The sequence below is a fragment of the Bos mutus genome, chromosome 9 (assembly GCF_027580195.1).
Source record: "Bos mutus isolate GX-2022 chromosome 9, NWIPB_WYAK_1.1, whole genome shotgun sequence".
In the NCBI taxonomy this organism is placed as follows: Eukaryota; Metazoa; Chordata; class Mammalia; order Artiodactyla; family Bovidae; genus Bos; species Bos mutus.
Genome location: NC_091625.1, coordinates 43,902,220 through 43,924,938, shown reverse-complemented (window position 1 = coordinate 43,924,938; position 22,719 = coordinate 43,902,220). Strand labels below are relative to the sequence as shown.

At 46.1% G+C, this 22,719-nt stretch overlaps 1 protein-coding gene and 1 pseudogene across 3 annotated transcripts in view; both read right to left on the bottom strand.

Annotated features, from left to right (window-relative positions):
• Positions 1–6,430: 6,430 nt before the first annotated feature.
• On the bottom strand, positions 6,431–7,470 carry LOC102285271 (small ribosomal subunit protein eS1 pseudogene; annotated as a pseudogene).
• A 2,002-nt stretch (positions 7,471–9,472) lies between these two features.
• Positions 9,473–22,719, bottom strand: part of ATG5 (autophagy related 5) — a 145,162-nt gene continuing 131,915 nt past the window's right edge. The window contains exons 8-9 of one of the 3 annotated variants that reach the window (XM_070376529.1): positions 22,315–22,479; positions 9,473–9,887 (exon numbers count right to left, since the gene is read on the bottom strand). In XM_070376529.1, the coding sequence (XP_070232630.1) occupies positions 9,841–9,887; positions 22,315–22,479 (212 nt within the window). In that variant the 3' untranslated portion in view covers positions 9,473–9,840. Of the gene's footprint in view, positions 9,888–20,436; positions 21,310–22,314; positions 22,480–22,719 lie in introns of those variants that run through there. The other 2 variants (XM_070376531.1, XM_070376528.1) reach the window with 2 other exon arrangements.

The following is a 22,719-nucleotide window of genomic DNA, read 5'->3' as shown; positions in this document are numbered from 1 at the left end:
TTAGTCATCTTTCTTCATGAGTGATCACAATACTTCTGAAGCTTCTCCACCTGTACCTTGCAATTTAGGGCCTTGTGTAATGACAGGGTAAGCATCTCTTATTGATCTCCAGACTCCTTAGTAAATTAAACGGCAGGTACACAAAGAGGTGAGGGACAGGAGTGTGGCAGCAGCCTCACAACACCTGCCCTGTTAGAACAATGTCCTGGTAAAGCCTGTGGGTCTCTGGGCTGCCCTGGAACCCCAGAACCGAAGCCTGTGGCTGGCAGAGCCTCCTGGGGCCAGTCCCTTGTGGTGAGATATGCATAAATCTGCCGACTAGCCTTCATTTATGGTCCTCCTCACTGCCTAGGGCTGTACCTTGTCAGATCTCAGGAACTAAAAGCGAGGCAAGGGTTTGGCTTCAACTTGGCTGGAAGACCCAGAAATGATAATAATAATTAACACAGCCCAACTTCCACTTGCACAATAAACAGTAATTAATGCACACAGCATCCCAGGGAGGTATCTAGATTTGGATTATGAGCCTTAGTTTTCAGACAGGGAAACTGAGGCCACGAGGTTAAATGGCTTTTTCAAGGCCACACGAGGACTGTGTATCATACTTGAAATAAAATTTGGGCTTCCCTGTCTCCTAGTCTGAGGCCTGGATCATACCTGTCAACAAAGGCTTAAGAAAATCAAACTTACACACACACACACACACACACACACTGCAAAAAAAGGCATTTTCCCAGAAGTTTAGGAAAAAATGATACGTGAAGTGTGGCACTGACAATATCTAAGCCAGATGATTACTGGAGGTGCTGTGTTCACTCTGTGAGGAAAGGCAATATTTCCTATATTTAACTGCATTTGAATGCATTTAACTGCATTTAATGTAAAGTACCCTGGAGGAGGCCATGGCTACCCACTCTAGTATTCTTGCCTGGAGAATCCCATGGACAGAGGAGCCTGGCGGGCTACAGTCCATAGGGATGCACAGAACCATAGACAGGACTGAAGCGACAGCACGCATGCGCACACACTATTAGTCTGATATACTTCCTTTCTTTTTGGTAGTGTGAACGAAGGAGCTGATATACTCTCAGGTGATTCAAACACTCCCAGACACTGCCTCCTGAAGGCTCAAACCTCTGGATCTTCTCAACCAGTGTCTGTCCCCATTGTAGCGCCTGCACGCTCAGTCGTGTCCGGCTCTTTGAGACCCCATGGACTGTAAGCCACCAGGCTCCTCTGTCCACGGCATTTCCCAGGCAAGAATACTGGAGTGGGTTGCCATTTCCTCCTCCAGGGGTTCTGCCCCACCCCGGGGTTGAACCTGCGGCTCCTGCACTGGCAGACGGTTTCTTTATCACTCACGCTACCTGGGAGTTGACCGGGATAGTTAATATAATTGTCATAAACTAAAGAATTGAATGTTTTTCCAATAATTTGGACACTGCATGGGAATCACCTTTCCTCATGTTTACCTTGCCCTATTGTTGCCTGAGTATTATAAAATTTATATGAACTTAAAACCCCCAAATATCACTTGTATAATAATTCAAAATGGCCTCATTTGATCTCTTCTACTCATTATATCTAATAATTGATAAATTCAGCATAGAATAAACAAAATACAACTACAAAGCCAGTTATTTTCTCAAGGAAGATATTTTCTAGTGCAGTTGTCAAAAGAATATCCTTATTCTAGCATCTTAGTTGTCAGTGACAGAAACTCCATTTGAATTGGTTTGGGTGGAGAATTCCAGGGACGGCTTCAGGTACGGTGGGATTCCTATAAGCAGTGTCACTGGCACCTGAGTTTCTCCATCGCAGCTTGGCCCAGGGCTCCTCTGCGGGGGTGACGGTGGCCACTTGGATTCAGGCTGACTTCTCCTGGTGGAGCAGTCCTGCACATAAAGTCCCTTCCTTACTGATAACACAGGCAAAAACCCTGGGGCTGACCACGGCTGGCCCACTGACCCGCCTAACCCTCTCTGGGATCTCTGTGATAGGAGGGCATGTCACTCTTGTCTAGGTCTAGGTGACATGCTCACTCAAAGAGCCAGGGCATGGGGGTGGCTTAACCCCATCACATACCACTGGGGTTAAGGATGTGGGAGAAGTGGTTCCCCAAAAGAGAACTGGGGCACTGTCTGCAAAAGAGGGAAGGATGTAAGGAAGCTGAAAGCAACAGGTCTCAGGAAGTCCCTGGGAGTCCAGTGGTTAGGACTCTGCTCTCACTGCCGAGGGCCCAAGTTCAGTACCTGGTGGGAGAACTAAGATCCCACAAGCCATGCAACGCAGCACCTCCCTCCCCACCCCCCACCCCCGCCCATCTCCAAAAAAGCAACAGATCTCTACTACCTCCTGTGTAGAAATTTAAAAGTCTACACTTTCCCATTCATAGTAACAGAATATTCTTCTAGATGCTATATCCATTCCCACTCATAAAACCCTGGCTGCGACCTCCAATACTTGCTAAGGGACACCACCTGGAGGAACTTAAAAGCAAATGGGATTCGCCTACTAGTTCAAGTGTCTGCTTACATCCTGTTTATTTAGGATGCTTAAGGTCATGGACTTCAGGACCACACTCTAGAATTGGGACAGGGAGCCAGTGCTGACAACAAGGCAGATACCCTGCCAAGCCAACAAGCGCCTCCTTGCCAAAGAGAGCTGGCAAATAACATAGGCCTGGTGCGTCTTGATTTTAATATAACATTGGATAAAATGTTTTCCAGTTGGCTTCTGGATCATTTGGATTTTCATGAGGAATACAGATAACTTTTGTGATCAAAAAGAAACCCCGCAAATCTACAGAACATAAAGATGAAGGCAAGTGGGTAGGATGAGAAGAAGACAGCTAGAGTGGTGTGGGGCCAGCTGAATCCCCCAGGTATGAGTCTGCACCCAGAGTATGTTCCTTACGTGCTAATACTGAACGTTAAATTGGCAGTGTCTGAAAGATGTCCTCCTGTGGCTGAGCTCACGTAACCTGGACATCCCACGTTCTCTGGCCCTTGCAGGCCACCCTCCCCGGAATAATCCATGTCAGAAAACCCAGCTGTGTCCCCAGTCCACCTCTTGTGTTCTGAGGACTCCCGAGGAGTATGTCCTGGTCCCCACATTCGTCCGGTCATTTCTTATGGTCTCTCACTCTCGGTCAGCACCAGCTGCCTCTGTTCCCTCCAAGGACCCTCAAGGTTCTCCAAAACACAGTGAAGACAACAACAGCTTAACAGCATCGACTGAGAACTCTGGGCTAACACGAAGGAATTACAGAGCAGAAGAAGAAACTTCAAGTGGATATCAGCTGCCCCACACGTCACTGGCCTTCCTCATCATCACTACCTTTCCCAGCCTCCTCTCACTAAAGCACTGCCCCACCGCATGTGACCAGGATAGACCATCTCTCCTGGAAGGCTGTCCCATAACATCTAGCCCTATACCTGATACCTTTTTTTTAAAAAGAAAATCATCATCAAAGTGTTCCTTCCGGAACAAAGGACAAATTGACTCCAAGAGCTACTTTCCTTCTTTCCTAGAATGCAAAAGTCACCCACAAAATCAAAATGAAAATGTCTTTGTTTCAGCCATTTCAGGGTCCAGACTCAACCTTCAATAACAGGAAAACAATGGCAAATTTGAAAATAGAAGTTTTGGTCCCTGCCATGTTGGGTTTAAGACCAAGAAAGCACACTTGTCAAATCTGTGAAGAGCCAAACATGGAAAGGACTGCCTCTGTTCCAGAGGACAGAATAAAGATCTTGACAGATCATAATGAACCAAGTCAAAGACGACACACCATGTCTCCAAGCTGAAGAGATGAATGGCTTGAGTACAGACTGGGATAGACTGGGTTAATTTCAGCTTGAGTCGCTAAGTTGTGTCTGACTCTTAGCAATCCCATGGACTGTAGCCCTCCAGGCTCATCTGTCCATGGGGTTTCCTGGGCAAGAATACTGGATTGGGTTGCCATTTCCTTCTCCAGGGGATCTTCCTGACCCAGGGATCAAACCTGCATCTCCTGCATTGGTAGGCAAATTCTTTACCACTGAGTCACCGGTGAAGCCTGCCAGTGAAGCCCAACTTCAGTTTGGGATGGAACAAACAACCATGGGGTGTAAGTGATCACAGGTTAGCATACGCCAACCATGTGGTCTATTACTAATAAATGACACTAGCAAAAGACTGCTGTTGTGGCAGAGGGAACAGGTGTGATCAGATCAGACCACATCTGAGGTGCCTCAGTATTTGTCCAAAGGAGGGTGCTCAGCAGATGAGGGTTTATAGATCCTGTCACGCAAGGTCTCAGGGTGCTTAACCTGGAGCAGAGAACTTGGGTTGAGGGGTAGGGGTGACACATGGGAGTCGTGTCAGATCTTTAAAGGACGTAAAACTTGCTCTGTGTTGACCCAGTTGAGTGCAATTAGAAGCAGCTGCTGAAAGTTACAGGGATGAAGGCTTTCGCTCAAGGGCTCAATATTAAGAACTTGCTTATACTTAGAGGGGCTGCTTGGATCCCATGGCTGGAGGCAGAGACTGCATGATCCCCCTGGAGGTTGCCTTAGTGGGACTTCTGCCTGCACGGGAGGTGGCACAGATGACCTCAAAGTCTCTTCCGATGCCAGAAGAGTAACCCCCGAGGAAGAAAGGCAAGGCGGTGTGCTCCAGGCCCTCTCAGGTCACGCACAGGAAGCACAGTGCTAAGGCAGAGATGCTTCTGGGGAACTATGAAACTTTAACTATTTTTCTCACATTAAAAAAAAAAGAAATTTTTAGGGCCCACAGAAATCAATTAAATTTGGTCTAAAAGAGGAAAAAATGTTGAAAATTTTAGTTACATTTTAAATATTTTAATATTATTATGATGGGAGGGGCTGACAAAGGCCCCAGTGCCCAGGGCCCTCGGAGGTCACAATGTGGCCTGGGCCCCTGGTATAAGGCCCCAGCTCCCTCCAGGGGTCCCCTTTTGGCACAGGCCTCTCCAGCTGTATGTTGTTACTTACAGCCCAACTCCTGACCTACCTACCATTCTGTGGATCTGGGGATGATCTCTGCTGTTTAAACAAAGGACATTCTCCGTGTCAGAGGCAACCACTTGGTCCCAGAAAACTAAAAGAAAACAGAAGATGGGTCTTAACCACACACATCTTTCCTTCTCTTCCTCCAAAACACTGAACAACAACCAGCTGCCAAATGTAGTGTTGACAAATTGGGAACACAGAGCTGTGTTAAGGCCTCTCCCTGGCCCACCTCTACTGTCCAGGCAGCAGGAAGTTGGGGGCTTAGCACTGGTCCTATGGACTTGCTTCCCCACCAGAGGGGACTCCATGATATCACATGCCCTGAGGCACACATATGTTCTCATTTTGCTGCACTGAGAATATTGGAAATGATGGTCCCAGGCTGCAGGACTGGACTGGAGTAAAGTGATGTCTCAATACTCTGTGTGGAACTAGCACAGAAAAAAAATGCTGTGCACTTATCTACCTTCCCCTGCCCTGTAGCATTTTCCTCTATCCAAATGTATGTCTTTCCCAGTGCTCTGTAATTGTCGTTTTTTAAAACTGTGGTAAAATACACATAATATTTAACAACAAAAGTCCATATGGTCAAAGCTAGGGTTTTTCCAGTAGTCATGTATAGATATGAGAGTTGGACCATAAAGAAGGCTGAGTGCCAAAGAATGGATGCTTTGCAACTGTGGTGTTGGAAAAGACTCTTGAGAGTCCCATGGACTGCAAGGTGATCAAACCAGTCAATCCTAAAGGAAATCAACTCTGAATATTCATTGGAAGGACTGATGCCGAAGCTGAAGCTCCAATACTTGGGCCACCTGATGTGAAGAGCTGACTCACTGGAAAATACCCTGATGCTGGGAAAGACGGAGGGCAGGAGGAGATGGCTGGATGGCATCACCAACTCAATGGACATGAGTTTGAGCAAACTCTGGCAGACGGTGAAGGACAGGGAAGCCTGGCATGCTGCAGTCCACCGGGTGATGAAGAGTTGGACATGACTGAGCCACTGAACAACAACAATTTATCATCTGAACATTTGTTAAGTGTACAATTCAGTGGTACTAAAAGTATTTATAATGTGGTGTAACCACCATGCTATCTACACCCAAACCTTTTCATCATCCCCAACAAACATTCTGGATATTATTCTGTTTCCATCAAATAATAACTTCCTCTTCCCCATTTTCCCAGCCCTTGGTAACCACCATTCTATTTTCTGTCTATGAATTTGCCCATGCCAGTTATCTTGTATAAACGGCATCATACAATATTTATCCTTCTGTGTCTGACTCACTTCACTAAGCATAATGTTTTCAGGGTTCATCCACATGCAGCATGTGTCAGAATGTCATTCCTTTTCATGGCTGAATAATATTCCATTCTCCGGATGTACCATATCTCTTTATCCATTCATCTGTTCACGGACACTGGGGTTGTTTGCACTTTTTGGCTACTGTGGGTAATGATGCTGTGTGTACGGGTGTGCAAGTATCTGTTCCAGTCCCTGCTCTCAATTCTGTGGGAAATATGCCAGGAATAGAATTGCTGGGCCATATGGTAGTTCCATGTCTAACCTTGTAAGAAACTGTCAGTTTGTCATCGTGGTTTTGTTTTTCACAAGATCTTTTATCTGTCATCATTAAAGGACTGCATTTTAAACCTTCTTGGACTTGTTCAACTTTGGCACCGGTCTCATGCCCAGTCACTTTTCCAGAGCTACTACCTTCCCCATGTAACTCCATGAGTTTTCCCCAAGTCACACTTGGGATTCTTCAGCATTTTTACTTTTCTAAAGAAGACATCATGGAGTAAATAGACTGGCAAGTCTTTTCTATGTCTTTTCCAATGCTGTTTGGAATCAATTTACTGACCACCTCTTTGAAGTCATTTGCGCCTCTCAGGTCGTGACTTCCATCACCTTTGTGTGCATCTGACGCACCTACTGGTGCTGGGCATAAGTGGTCTTCCAAATCTGACTGTTGCACTTTTTAGGAAAACCTACACAGAACAGATGAAGCAAGTAACCGTCGGTAGGTAGCCTTGACATCAGTGTGAGCTTCAGTCACGGTCTGACATTTTTTGACCACGGAGCACATTTTGTCATGGGTAAGATCCATGTCATGGAAATTAATCAGGCAGTTTTTTTTCCCTGAACCTCCTCAGTAATTGGCTTGAATTTCCTAATGCAACTTCATCATTCTTCAGATCAGCAAGACTCACTTCAAAAATATAACCCTTGAGGCCATCAGATGTGATTTTAATTGAGTTCCAGTGGCCAGTGTTTTCCCAGTATTTCTTATATTGAACATAGCTGGTGCTTTCACATCATACCAATCTTTCTTAGAAAATGGGTCAACCATTTTCTTCTTGGCTCCCTTTTTGCCTCCTTTAGTATGGTGCTTGTTCTTGACAGCTGCCATGGTACCCCGAAGAGAGCCAAAAGGGTGGAAGTACAACTCAAGTGGGAAGTTAGGCCCTGTAATCATGTTTTGACGGGAATGCTCACAGGTAGGTAGCTTTCTTGGGTAGAGATGATTGGGACATTTGACCTGGGAATAGAGGTGAATAATTGCTTTGGCATCCAGGACAAAGGACGCAAGAAAAGCCTGGCTATTCCTTAGGCACTCACTGGGCCACAGTGCTGACAGGCCACCCCAGATACTTTCCTTGTCAGGGTGGTTGTCACATGGATAGAAACTGGTAAACCATTTGACAAATGGAATTACTCACCATTGTCCCACAATCAGGCAAGCACAATACCACTGGCCATTACCCAGAACAGAGAAATGGCCTCCTTAGAATTTGGCATAAGGACATTCATTTATATTCATTTAATTATAAAATATATGAACATAAAAAGATAAGCACATATTAAATCATAACAAAATTATTGCCATCACATCTACCACTCAGCTTAACAAATAACATTACTGACACATTTGAAGTTCAGCGTTTACCTGTTCCCAAGCACATTTTCCTTCTCCACCTCACAGGTGACCTGAATTTAGTCTATAGGTTTCTTTTCTTTCTTTCTTTATAGTTTACCATACACACATAGAAGACTACATTATAATACATTGTCCAATTTTGCATGTTTCTGAACCTCACATAAGTAAAAACATCTGGATTTATTTTTCTGTGACTTGCTTTTTTCATGCATCATTATACTTTCAAGACTCTTCCATATTGAAATGTGTAGCTGTAGCTCATTAATTTTCACCGCTGTGTTGTGGGCTCCATTTTATGCCCATCCTTAATGTATTTATCTATTCAACTGGAGAGGGGCTGTTTTGGTTATTTCCTAAGAGCTCATTCTAATCAGGGTTTTTATGCTCACAGTAATTAGCACTAAAAGATTTTAATTGTCTTCCTACATGTGTAGGTTTTCCTCTAGATTGTTTAAGTATGAGGGAAACAGGTACAATGGCCCTTTTTTATTGTTGCTGGATTAATAAATGTTGAGTGGTCCTACCCCGTCACCCCACACTTTTTCTGAGCACTGGCTCTCTCTGAATCAGCAGCCATATTTATAACCACGACCCCATCTTCCCATCAGAGCTGATTGGACCAAAGTAGATACTTCTCTCAAGCTGGGCCAATCAGATGCTCTTTCTTCTGTTACCAGAAGAGAGTGCTCTTTGTTTCTTTGCTGGTTAGCCCTGTGAAAGTGGAAATCTGGGAGCCTGGATCAGCTCTGCTTTCCCCTGCACATGGAGGGGAAGGGGTAGGACAAGGGGAAAGGTTAAGGTATGGATGAGAGGACTGAAGAGGATGGACAGTTTTTTTAAGGAGAGACTATGAGGTGAATGGAGAGACCTAAAGCCTCCCAGGCCTCAGCCTCAGCACTTTGCAGAGACGTGGCCCTTGGGTCCCTTGAGGTCCCCTGCTGCATCTTTACAATAAGTTGATCTTTTTGACTTAAATTAGTTTCAGTTGTTTTCTATTACTTGTAATCAAAGACCTCTACTTTTCTATTCAATTTGCTTCTTCCTAGCCATTCAAAGGAACGGCAGGGCTGTCACAGACCTCTATTAACCTGAGTGAGTTAAATTCTTTCCCCGCCTAACAAGAGATAGGAAATTCTCCACTTTCAGAGTCAGTCAGCTTCAGGGAGCTAAACAATGGAGTGGACAGTTAGCTGCTTGCTAGTTTTATGTCAACAAGGTATAAAGTAGCTATGATAGTTTTATCTCGAGTTATTTTGACCAGCTCTTAGAAATGACTGAAGAATCTTGCTCTTAACTTCCTAAAAACAGGTGCTTGATAAACATACCCCACCCTTCCCCCATTATCCTCAGGTGCTCAAGAGGGTAACCTCGAATAAATGAAATTCTACAGATAATCCCCAAACCTTATCTAAACTCTTATCTTGGCCAAAAGCTTCCTCTTCTGCCTTTTAGCAGAGCTGTTGACAAGAAGCAAATGGACTGTGACAAGCTGGGTTTTTTATCTTTTTATTTCCCTCGAACGCCTCCAGTGGAGCTGTTGAAGAACAATGACAAGGACGAAGAGACTGGTGGCAGGTGGGCAAAGAGAAGAAACAAAGCCTGGATGGTTTGAGCACTGGCAAGCCCAGGAGTTGTCTTAAATGGGCTGGGGGGAACACAGATCACTGAGGGGGAGGAAGAGGAGAAGTGGCGGGAAGGGGAGCAGGCTCATGTGGAGGGGAGGGGGACTCCACTCTATGTTTCACAAAACACCTTTCCCAAGTTGGCACAGTTGCACTTACAAGACAACACACTCCCAGCAGAGTCTTCAGTGAGATTTTGAAGATGTGGGCCTCACTGAATGGAAGGGAAGCTCACTTGCCTCCCAAGCTTGGTTTTGCTTAAAATCTTCTATCTTCTTCTGTAAATCTTCTTTTAGGTACAGCCCCTAAAAAGGCACCATAGTTTTCACTCTAGCCTCTGCCACGTGGTGAAGCCAAGGGTGCACACCCCCCTGTCTCACTCTAGAGGTAGCCATTAGGCTTTGATGTGTAATTTGAGGCAAGCGATCTTCTGCCGCCCCTTTCTTTTTTCACTGAAAACCACTGTACGGCCACAAAGCTCAAGTTCAGAGGGGGGAGGATGACTCCTCAGCAGCGCCATCTTAGAACCGAGGGGAAGAGACTGTCGCTTAAACCTCAGCCCATTGAAACAGATCAGCCTTTGCTGTGATGTTTCAACTGTAACATTTCAAACTTGCTCTCGGCAGCTGTTAGGTACTCCTTGCTGAGACCTTGAATTTGGAGGACACTACCAGAACAGAAGCTCACCAGCAGAGGAGGACAATGGTGTTTCATTATTCATGGAAACATGCTGCTTGTGTGCTTCGGTCTGAGCTTTTGATGAACAGAAAATGCTCTGAACTTATTTTCCTTTTTGTGAAATCCTGACACAGCATTTCTGGTTTCAAAGGAAGCTGTATAAAAAAGACCAATAGAAAACCCCACAAAATGGGACCACCTTAAAATCAAGTTTACTGGCTAAATGGGATTAAACTAGAGTTGTGTTTTAAAAAAGAATAAACCAGAAAAAAAAAAAAAAGTCTTTGCTGCATGGTGCCCACTTCTATCTAAACAGCTCTGAAGTCCAGATGCACGCTGTCACTGGAGCATCTCTGGAGAGAGCGTGGGAAGTTAAAAGTCAGTGTTTTTGATTAATTAATAATCATCCTCAGCTGTGTTGGCAAATGATAAAAACAAATTGTCTGCCTTTAAAGTAAGGGTGGAAGATGTGTGCTTACCCAGAACCGAGGGGGAAGGAGGAAGAGCCCTGTTGGCCTAGTTGGCCCTTGGCTGGTCTGGTGGTGGCTGAACAAAAGCGATGCTGTGTGTCTCTTAGCCGGTGTGCTCGTGAAAACAATCACAGCTCGGGTGGTCAGTCAGGGAGGTGAGTGAAGGAAGCCAGGGTCTAAGCTACCCAGTTGTCTTCTAGAACAACCCAACTGAGCATTTGCAGGAATAACTGTTTCTCCATGTTTGTCATTGTGGGGTTCAAGTCAGCGGCTCCAGCTGAAGTGTGTATGTGTGTGCCTGTGTGTGGTGTGTGTGGTGGGTGGATGTGTGGGTGAGGGTGGGGGTGTGTATGTACTGGGATGAGATGAAGTTTCACTGGTAGTTAGAGGACAGATGAAAAGATCCTTCTCCTTTTAAATTTGCCACCTACAAGTTAAACAGTGACCCCACGTCATTGTCTCTCGAAGGCTCTGTGGCTGCAGCTGGGTACCATCTTCCTCCCTCCTGAGCCTGTAGTTCTTCAGCCATGCTTCTCTTACAGGACTTAACATTTGCCTCTTGGTAACACAGTCATATTTCCTCAAATGTCATGATGTTTGCCTCTGGGGCAGAATCTGGGACAGACTATTGGCTACAGGAGACATCAACACATCTTAAATGCTGGAATGAGTAGAGGAAGGTGGGCCGATGGATGGACCCGCGGGATGCTATGTTTGTTTTGTGGCTCCACTGGTGGGATTTCTATCCTCTCCCATGACTAGGGCATTCTCTCCTTTCTCTGTCCCAACTGCCAGAGTCACGATGCAGGCTCTGATTAACTTTTACCTCTTCTCCCACGGTCTGCAAACAATCCTCATTTCCTACCCACCTCTACTTTAATCCAGCCTACATACTCAGCCTTGATTTTACCCACCCCAGCCTCTAAACTTTCTATGGCCCCCAATTTCTCACCAAGTCTCCCAAACACACTACTGCCAATGATTCAAGAGGCTTCACACACCATGGACCCAGAATACTGTTTCATTTCTAAATCACCTGATTTGTCAAATGTCCGACATACTATTTCTTTAAAAATTCACTCAATTTCCTACTTTCATCCCTAAGTGAAAACCCCACTCAGCTTTCAGGGTTCAGCTCCGATGTCACTTCCTCTAAGAAGTTTTTGATTTCACATACTGGATATAACTTCCCTTGTCTTGATCTACTTTGTATTATACTCTTTATGTGATTGTTCAGTTACTAGATTAGAAGCCCCCGAGGGCAGAAAGGCCAAGTTCATCTTTGTCTTGCAACTGGCAGCAGAGTGCTAGAAACCAAGAGTCCCTCTTGTTGCTGAATTATATTCAGAGAGAACCAGGCAGCTAGGCTCTTGTGCTGGGAGTCTGCAATCTAAGTCTGACAGTCAACAAAGTGTGGCTTCAGCTGCTGACCTGAGATGCAGGTGCCAGGATAAATGTGGAGAATCCACAGCTCCAACACAATTCAGTATTCACTTATATTGGTTTTCTACAGCATCACAAAAATAACTACCAATTTACCTGCTTGGAACAATACCCATTTATGAGTTCACAGTTAAGTTCTATAAATCAGAAGGCTGGCACAGCATGCCTGGGCTCTAGGCACAGGGTGACGCCATGTTGAAATCAAGGTGCTGACCCTGCTGAGCTCTTGCCTGGAGGTTCTGGGGAAACAGGGCACTTTTAGTGCTTTCTTGTTGGTGCTAGAATTTGGTCACAGGACTGAGGTTCCTGTTATGATTAAGTCAGGGCCACTGGGATATAATCTCCCTTAAGGTCAGTGAAAGTGAAAGCTGCTCAGTCGTGTCCAACTCTTTGCGACCCCATGGACTATATAGTCCATGGAATTCTGCAGGCCAGAATACTGGATTGGGTAGGCTTTCCCTTTTCCAGGGAATCTTCCCAACCCAGGGATTGAACCCAGGTCTCCTGCATTGCAGGCAGATTCTTTACCAGCTGAGCCACAACAGAAGCTGCCCTTAAGGTCAACTGTGCTATAAAACATAACCTAATCACGTGAGTAAAATCCAATATATTCAAATGGTGTGCACACAAGAGGGGAGACAGGAAATCCTTGGGTAATTTTAGAATCTGGCCTATCACATTACCTTAAATGTAAATTTGAGCTATTAGTGAGAGTTGGGGCCAAACAAAGTTTGGAGGCAAATGGCAGCTGGAGAGACCACAGTGTATCTTCTGGGGATACAAGAGGACATCGCAGAGAAGGGAACACAGGAGCTCTCGAAGAGCTGGGAGGGGCCTCAAACTCCTGAAAGAGCCTTGAAGATGCAGGAAGAGGAGGGCTTTCCAGGCAGAGAAGGAGACAAGGAAGAGCGCTCAGGGAGTGGCCCAAGGAACCAGAGAGACCAGTGTGGGCGGCCAAAGCTGTCAAGGAAGGAAACAAGGCTGGGAACCCCAGGTCAGGGCTGCATTTATGAGCCACTCTGTGTGGATAAGTTGCTGGCACAGCCAAGGCCAAGGGCACAGGGACCACCTGGTGGATGTGCTGGAGTGAGTGAGGAGGCCAACTGGGACGAGTATGTAAGACGCCAGCTGGAGCTAGACACCCCACAAGACAGCCAAGGGGAGGTGGGAAGGGAGGCTAGGGAAGGCAGGGCCTCTGGCTGTTGAGCAAACCTCAGGAGAACTGACGGCCTTAGGGCAGGAATCACAGAATGAGGGTCGCAAAGAACTCTTGCTATGGATGAAGCAGGAAACGTCTTGAGAGCACAGAAGCAGAGCCAAATGCTGGCCCAGGAGGCCAGGAGTCTGTGTCCTGGGCCCAGTCTTCTGCTGACTCACCCCGTGGCAGTGGGTGTCTTACTTGCTCTTTCAATACCTTTGTTTCCTGATCTATAAAGTGGAGACTAACAACAGCCCTGTGCTGTTCACTCTCATTAGTGCATAGAGATCACTTTCCTGGCACTGGCCACCAGGAATGTGCCTTTCCCCCTCCAGCGCTCTGTGTTCAGCCTCTGCTCATGAATTGAGTGCACAATTCTGTGCTGGGAGAGCACAGCACAGGTGTAGCTTGGCTGGGTACAGCCACCCCTGGGTCAGACCACCTCCAGACTGGGTCCTGAGCTCAAGGAGTTATTGTTGTGTAGTCTCTAAATCATGTCTGACTCTTTTTCGACCCCATGGACTGTATCCCGCTAGACTCCTCTGTCCACGGGATTTCACAGGCAAGAATACTGGAGTGGGTTGCCATTTCCTTCTCAGGGGTATATTCCTGACCTGGGGGTTGAAGCTGCGTCGCCTGCACTGGCAGGTGGATTCTCTGCCACAGAGCCATCAGGGAAGCCAGAGGAGATTCACTTCCAAATCCGGTTTAAATCAGATGACCAGTCTTCCTTAGGAGACTTGCTTTAAGCTGTGTAATCATCTCTTGTTAGATTCCTTTTTAGAGGACACCTCCCCTTCTAGGGATTCCAGGGCAGAGAAGTCTGCATGAGTCTCAATTAAATCACCACTCTAAACTCTGTCATTCTCTTTGTCAGGTGAAGCCCAAATGTCACTGCTGAAAATTCTGTCCAACTGTGAGGCTACCCAGAAGTCTCTGAAACGAGAGTCCAGCACCCTGTATGCCCCATAGACGTCCTCCAGGTGGCAGGAGAGATGGCAGGGGGCATCCACGGGCAAAGTCCGTTCCTACAATGGGTGCAGATCAAGCCTTAAAACACTCAAGACAACAGCAGGCAGTCATTGACATGTTTTAGAATTTTCTGGCCCCCCAAAAAAGTGCTTTGAAAGAGCTAGGCTGCCTTTTCAAGGACTTTGAAAGCAGGCAGAAGTTTGCACTGAGGAGAAACCCAAAGTGAAAGGGTTCGTCCACAGCTGCCACTTCCCAGGAGAAACCAGGACAAACCCCAGCAGAGGAGCGAGGCTGCTGAGGCTGCCTGACTACGCACCCATCGCCGGGAGCACGCAAACCCACGGCGCGGGGGAGGGGGCGCTTCTGCCTGCTGGGTACATCAGGGGCTCCTTCAGTCCAGGGCAGGGAGATCCTCCTGTGATACACATATCATGCGGTCTGAAGGTCTCCAATGCTGACAAGTGTCCCCTCAGGACTGGGTCTTCTTCATGTGGGGTTCCGGTCAAGCCAGGCAGTTGGGCAGTCGGGTCCCAACATGAGACTGCTCGCTGTGTCGCACCCCCCACCCCCACTCCTAGGACAGACCGAGGCCTGAGGGTTATCCTCAGAAATAGGGGTTGGTCTGGATCAGGTCCAGAATTATTTGGAGTTTTCAGGTAGATAGATCTGTTTCGATCCAGTCTCCTGTAGAGTCTTGAGGAATCTTTGGTGACAACCACAGCTTAGCAGGGATCTTCCTCTAGTCTCTCCGTCCAACCTGGAAGTTTTGGCATTTTTCTAAAATTGCACAATGTCTGGCCATATCTTCAATTTTAAGTGGCTTTGTCTGCAATAATTCTTGGCGCCTAATTTAGTTTCCAAACGCATACACACTGAACTCCATCTTGTCCCTGTTCTGTGAATAGCAGCAATTAGCCCTTTAAGAAAGGTCCTTCTACAGCTTGGGGCTCTGGTTTATTGTCTTGCTTGACTCAAGGACTGGTTTATAGGAAAGAATATTCCCAGTAACTCCACCAGTAGGTGCTGAGGGACTTTGGAAAAGTCACCGTGTGGTTTTGGACCTCACTTTCCTCATCTGGATAGTGAGGAAACTGGACTATATCAGATCTAAGGTGCACTGGGGCCCTAACACCTCATCATCTGTGATCTAACCATCCTGGGCTTCCCTGGGGGGCTTCAGTTATTCATTCAATTCATTTGCATTCATGAATATCATGTGATAACTTCTGTGCTAGACCTGTTTCTTTGTGGTGGCTGTTTCAGATTGAAGGGTAAATTTGGTCTTTATCATACCATATTGGTCAAAAGCAGAAGTCTCAGCAAATTTTTTTTTTTTTTGGCCACACCATTCGGCATGATGGATCCTAGTTCCTTAACCAGGGATCAAACCCTTTCCTCCCTACAGTGGAAGCACAGAGTCTTAACTTCTTAACTGCTGGGCTGCCAAGGGAGTCCTTCAGCAAACATTTTTTAATCATATAATCCAATCTCCCTAGCCAAAAGTAGAACCTGAATCCCCATCAGATTTATATTTGTAAATGTTACACACATGTACTTGGGAATATTTATAGCAAATATTAGTCATATTATTGCTAGTAGTAAGAACAAAGCTTAATTCCTTTCCTCATTTCTACATTAAAACATAGATTAAACAGAAGTTAAAATATTTCCTTATTGCCATTCAGTCAGTGCATTATCTGTGTACTCTACAGGTCCAGAGTAGAAGGTCTCAGAAGTTCAGCTCTGTAGACTTTCAAGACTGATTGAAACAGATATTCAAGATACTTCGTATGGGTAACATTATACATTTAGTTCTAAAATAAGAGTCAGAAATAGGAGATTGACAATCTATGGCTGATATTGACTAAGGTTCTATAAAAAGAGTTATTTAAAAATAGAGTTATATTATCCAGCAAAGCCACTCCTGTACATATATATCTGGAGAAAACTATAATTAAAAAAGATATATGCACCCCAATATTCATAGCAGCAGTATTCACAATAGCCAAGATACAGAAACAACCCTACTGCCTATTAATAGATGATGGGTTTAACAAGATGCAGTGTGTGTGTGGTGTGTGTGTGTGTGTGTGTATATAAATACATATGATGGAATACTACTGCTGCTGCTGATAAGCAGCTTCAGTTGTGTCCGACTCTGTGCGACCCCATAGACGGCAGCCCACCAGGCTCCCCCGTCCCTGGGATTCTCCAGGCAAGAACACTGGAGTGGGTCGCCATTTCCTTCTCCAATGCATGAAAGTGAGAAGTGAAAGTGAAGTCGCTCAGTCGTGTCCGTCTCTTAGCAACCCCACGGACTGCAGCCTTTCAGGCTCCTCCATCCATGGGATTTTCCAGGCAAAAGTACTGGAGTGGGGTGCCAAACTACTCAGCCATAAAAACAAATGAAATTTTGCCACTTGCAGCAACATGGACGGACCTAGAGTTTATCACACTGAGTGAAGTAAGTCAGAAAAAGAAAGACAAATGCCATATGATGTCACTTATATGTGGAATCTAAAATGTGACACAAATGAACGTATGTGCAGAAACAGCCTTACAGACATAAGACAACAAACTCACAGTTACCAAAGGGGAACGGAGGAAGAGGGAAAATTAGGAGTTTGGGCTTAACAGATACAAACGACTATATATAAAATAGATAAACCACAAGGACCTACTGTACAGCACAGGGAACTATATTCAGTATCCTATAATAAACCATAATGGAAGAAAAAAAATTTAAGAGTTCAAAAAATTGCATTCCTTGGTCCTATTTGGCAAAACTCCTATGATCTTTTCCCTTTCCCTTGGCCAGGCCTTATTTAAATGTCAAAAGGGCCCATAAATATTAAATGCATTCTCAGCACCATACCAGGCAATGTGGGTGAACATAAACGATCTCTGAATACAAATGTCCCACTTGAGTTTAGCCGTATCGCTTTCCTGCCTGTGTTATGGGTGAGATGCATGGGCGGGCTTTAACCCCTGGCACCGGGATTCAGCCCACATTGCCTTTCTGAGACTTGAGACCTGACTCACTCCTTTCTTCAACCAGCCTGTTCAGCCCGGCTTTCGTGTTTGGCTCCCACAGCAGCAGCAGAAAGGCAGCATGGGGAGGTCAGGCTGGAGAAAGGTGCTGCAGAGGCCGAGGTAGCTGTGGAGGCTGGGGTGTTAGTCACTTTCACTCGGGCCCTGCTGCGCCGGCTGCTGCAGGCTCCCCCTATGCTGCCGGCAGAGGGTCCATGCAGAAAACCCGCAGGAAATAGAATGGTCAGCAGAGAGTGTAAGAAAGAAACCTATCCTTTCTCAGACAGGAGCTTTTATTTCCCCCCTGGTCCACAGCTTCAAAGGGCAGCTGCCTCACAGGGAGAGTGTTTGCATGTTTGAAGTAAGAAGACCGTTTCTTGGTCTCTGAAACTGAGTTCGAGAAGGCCCGGTTCCCAGCAGCCGTGGCGCCCCTCTCCCCGCTTTGCACCGTGGTCCAGCGCGCTTCAGCTATGCTGGTCGACCCTCTGGGAAGGTAGATATGGCCAAGAAACAGCAGACTTGGCCTCCACTTGGATAATTCTGCAAACCTTTGTATGAGGACTAATTGCACAAGGCTGCATGGGTGAGGTGGAAGGAAGAAAAAGGGAAGAGCGTTTTCTGCTTATGACTGGGACCCTGTTATTCATTGGCTTGGGTGTTTCAGCTGAGTTCTGTGGATTAGGAGCCGAGTCATGTCAGCACTAGAAACCTCCCGGGTCTCAGTCATATGTGCTACCCCACCTCTTCCCCGCAGCCCAGACCATTCCTTTCAGAGAACCCTCCCTGTTTCGCGCTTTCACAGAGCGAAGCTGTTCTGAGACTTGGGGTCACACCCAGCTCACATGTCCCAACAGAAGCTGAGGAAAGGTCTGGGGTCCTTCTCTGTGGCCTCCATCTTCAGCTCTGCCCTGCTTCCGGAGGTGGGCAGGAAGGAGGCCTCCCGGTGGGAGCTGCCCTGTGTCCGGCCATCGTGGAGCATCTGTCCTGCTGGTTTAGCTCGGCAGAGGGCATCCAAAAAGCCAGCGAGGCTGTGTAATGTGGGAGACAGCGAGGGCCATGTTCCCACACTATAAGTCATGATGACACTGGTAAAACAGTCTGGTGGGCGGGGGAAAGTGAAAGAAAAAGAATAGGGGGAACAGAAACCAAAGTGAGGCACACAGAAGGACCGAGCAAGAGCAAAGGCCAAGGCACAAACAGAGGCTGGGAAACGGGACAGGCCTGGAAGAGAATCGGGAGAGGCAGGGTGAGAGTGTGGGTGGGAGGAGAGAGACTGGACCAAGGAAAACACAACGAGACATGAAGGGAAGATGTGGTCATTTGTTTGAGGAAATGGCAGGTGATCTGCTAACACGTATGCCAACAGAGGGGTTGGAGGCCTGGTCCAAGGATGCCCCTGGGTATATCACCTTCAAAGCCCCAAATACAGGACAGATCAGCCCTGGCAATGCAGTCTACATTTACTGTAGTAATGCAGTAAATGCAGCAACATTTACTGCTTGCTCAAGGCCTACCTCCCACCAGGCAGAAAGGGCCTGTGAGATACTCAGGAGAAAGGAAAGAGGATGTAAGCTGAGGGAAAGGATGGGGGAGATCCACAGAGATGCAGTCACAGCCCTTCTGTGAGTTCATCCCCAGGCAGACCTGCCCCCAGGCTTGTGCAAAGAGAGGCACTGCAAAGAGAGGCAATGGCTTTCAGCTTCAAGAAATTCACAGTCTGAGAGAAGGGACAAGATGTACATATGCAAAGCAATGAACAGCAGCATTATTATTGGGACTGCTCAGACGAACACAGTAAAGAAGGGAACAAAGAATAAGATAATCAAAGAAATGAACTACAGAAAGGCTTTCTTGACAATGTTCCCAACGTGTAAATATTTTTACATGCAGGAATTAAGTGAAATGACGTTGGCTGAACTGGATGGAACATTTTAAACTGGGCCAAGAAGGTGAACCTGGGCTTGACTACAGCATAGCACAGGCTCCGAGTCAAAGCAAAGAGCAGGAGGCCTAACTGCCCAATCCAGTCTTCCAGGTGAGTTGGATCTACCTGACCTGATAGTCAATTCAACAGTCAACATTGCAAAACAGTGGTGCCCTAGGAGTCATGCTGTTGTTGTTCAGTCACTAAGTCATGTCAGATTCTTTGCGACCCCATGGACTGGAGCCCGCCCAGCTCCTCTGTCCATGGGGTTCTGCCGGCAAGAATACTGGAGTGGGCGGCCACTTCCTTCTCCAGGGATCTTCCTGGATCAGGGACCAAACCCGTGTCTCTCATGTCTCCTGCATTGGCAGGCAGATTCTTTACCACTGAGCTGCCAGGGAAGCCCATCCTAGGAGTCATATTTAGCATTAAAAGACATTAAGAAAAGATTGTTGAGATGACCCCAGAGGAAGTCATCTTTCTAGCATGGAAGCAAGACTTGCCCTAGTCTGAGACAGCTGTTGGAAGACAACTTGAGATCACGTGTATAATTGAGACTGGGGGCAGAACCAGTAGGTGGGTTGTACATGTGTGAGTTAAAGACGCAAGGGCACTTAATTTGTGACTGAAAAAAAGGATAGTGAAGGTAGTGATAATTATAACGAACATTTACTGAGTGCAAACTACGTGCCAGATGCTGGTCTACACACTGTACATGCGTGAGTTTACACAATCCTCACTGCCACCAATGAGGGGTTTTTAACCATTAGTGTTATTTACATTTTATATGTGAGGAAACTCATCTACAGAGAGATCAAGCAATTACACCACAGAGGTTAGCCCAGGACTCTAAATTCCACAACCTTCTTTCTCTGAAGCCATGGAAAATTCAGTGTCTCTGTTTCCTCATCTGTAAGCATTTGCTATCTAACCTGCTTGTAGAGACATTGCAGATGATGAAGCCTCTATCAGGACACTGGCTGTGGGGTCACTCTCAGAGTACTAGCATTACTAGGAAGGCCATGCTTTTTCCAAGAATGCTAAATGTATGCTCACTTTCTCATGTTAATACCACAAAGCCTTGAAGAAGTTTACAGAGACTCATCACATAAAAAAACCCTCCTCTGTGCTCACAATGGACAATAATGCCAAGTGAGTCCTGTCTAAAGAGGTGAAAGGTCTCTTTCTGATACCCCTTTACCATTATTATGCTTGGGGGCTGTGACTCTTTTTTTTTTTTAATTAATTTTTATTGGAGTGTGGTTGCTTTACAATGTGATGTGTTTTTACTGTACAGCAAAAGTGAATCAGCAATATGTACACATACATCCCCTCCTTTTTTGGATTTTGTTCCCATTTAGGTCACCACAGAGCCCTGAGTAGGGTTTCCTGAGTTAGGTCTCATTAGTTATCTATTTTATACATAGGATCAATAGGGGATGGGACTCCTGTTTCTTACGAAAATTTTCACACTGAGGAGAACAGCCAGGCTTTTGTCCTGGGCAAGAGCCTCTCCCACGAGGCCCAACTAGAGGACCACGCCATCTTAGAAATCAGGTTTTGAGTCTGAGAGGCAGCAGATAGAGAAGCAGATAGCAAATACATCTGTTTTTACAAGAGCCTGTTGTTCTCTGTACTAACTGCTATAAAAACGACTTGAAACTAGCCACATATTAGTTTTGGTTCTCGTGACTAAATCAAGGAATGGCATGATGGTGCTGTGTCATTAGAAATGAAACCAGTTCTTAAACAAGAGAATAGGGCCGACATTTTAATAACCTGAACGATTTCATAGAAAAATCAAAGCTGAAACTTCTACACCCCAGCTCTGAACACCTGCTGCTTAAGTTTGGTTCTGAACCAGTGAAACTTCTTTCTTGCGATGAAGACACGAGATGGGCCCTGACTTGCCCAACACTTGACGGCCAGGGAAGCCTTCCTTCCACCTGCTATTCTGCTAGGCTCAAACGTGGGCTTGATCTTGGCTTCTACAGGAAGGACTGTATTTGGCACTGTGAGAAAATACAGAAAGTACCTCATAGTTTATTTTTTCAAATATGTGACCTTATATATTTTGATATATATATATCAAAATATATGTGTGTGTGTGTATATATATTTAGATATGTGAATTTTACCTTCCCTGAGGTATTGTCATCCACATCTTCTCAGATAAAAAACTGAGACTTGAAGAAGTCACTCACCAAGAAGCAGGCAGAATTGGGGTTCTGAACAAAAGTTTTCTTGTCTATATCTGCATCACCTCCAATTGGGCCTTTATCACAATAATGATGCTGATGTAGTAATCATATATAGGTTGCCTCCCTAGTGTCCTTTCTTCCTTTTCCTGCCACAGTACCCACATTTTGCCTCAAGGGAACCACTCTCCTCACTGTCTCTCCATCTCTAACAGCTGGATTCATCCAGCTCCCAGGGGTAGCCAGAGTACCCATCACCTGGCCATGGTGACTGGCTCAGAGGTGGGCATACAGCCTGATTCAGGCCAATGGAACTTGAGGAAATGTTTCCTAGGGCTTCTGGGAAAAAGCTTCCTCAGCCCTCTGTGGGTTTACCAGAGGGGACAATCCCCCTTCTCCTGGACAGTATGTTAGAGAATACCAAGTTCAGAACTCCCTCAGCCATTTGTGTCACCAAGAGAAGGGCCAACCTAAGGATGAAGCCAACACACAGAAGAAGCATGGCTATACACAAGACCGGCATGGGGTTGGTATCGTGAGGAGGATGTAAATTCTGGACTGCATGCTCAAGTTTTCAGGCTATAAGCTAATGCAATCCCTTTGTTTGCTTAAGGCAGTTTGAGTTTGTTATTCTGTCATATGAAATTCTTAACCAATGCAAACACCACTGGCATCATTCCCAGTAACATTTGATGGTTGCTTTGGTTTCTCAGTCAAGAGCATGAAACCCGTTTGACCAAAAGGACCAATCCTTCAAAATTCATCAGCATCTCTGGAGCACGCCCATCTCTGGTGCCCAACTTGCCAGAGAGGACTCACGTGTTTCTGTTCCTGGGGACTGGTTCCTTCTGTTTTCTGCTCCCTGTTGGCTCAGTCTAGGCCCGTCCTCTTCCCAGTCCCTCCACAGTGATGGGAGGTGGCTGCCCTCTGCCGAGGATGCCAGCAGCCAAGTGGGCAGCCAGCTGCAGACCTCAGGCATTGGCACTGTCAAGAAAAGGAGTGTCAAGAAAGGATTCTGCCACAAAGTACTTTTAATATAACATAAAATCAGGTGGGAGAAGGGTCTTTGGCACATAGCTAAATACAAAATTACCACCTCCCCCCAGCCCCGACCCAAGTTCCCCGTCAGAGTGTTAAAACCCAAGCAATTCTGGCACCCCTCTGAGGATCTTTATTTGTTAGTGATTGATGTTCACAGAGCTTCAGAGCATCCAAGATTATGAA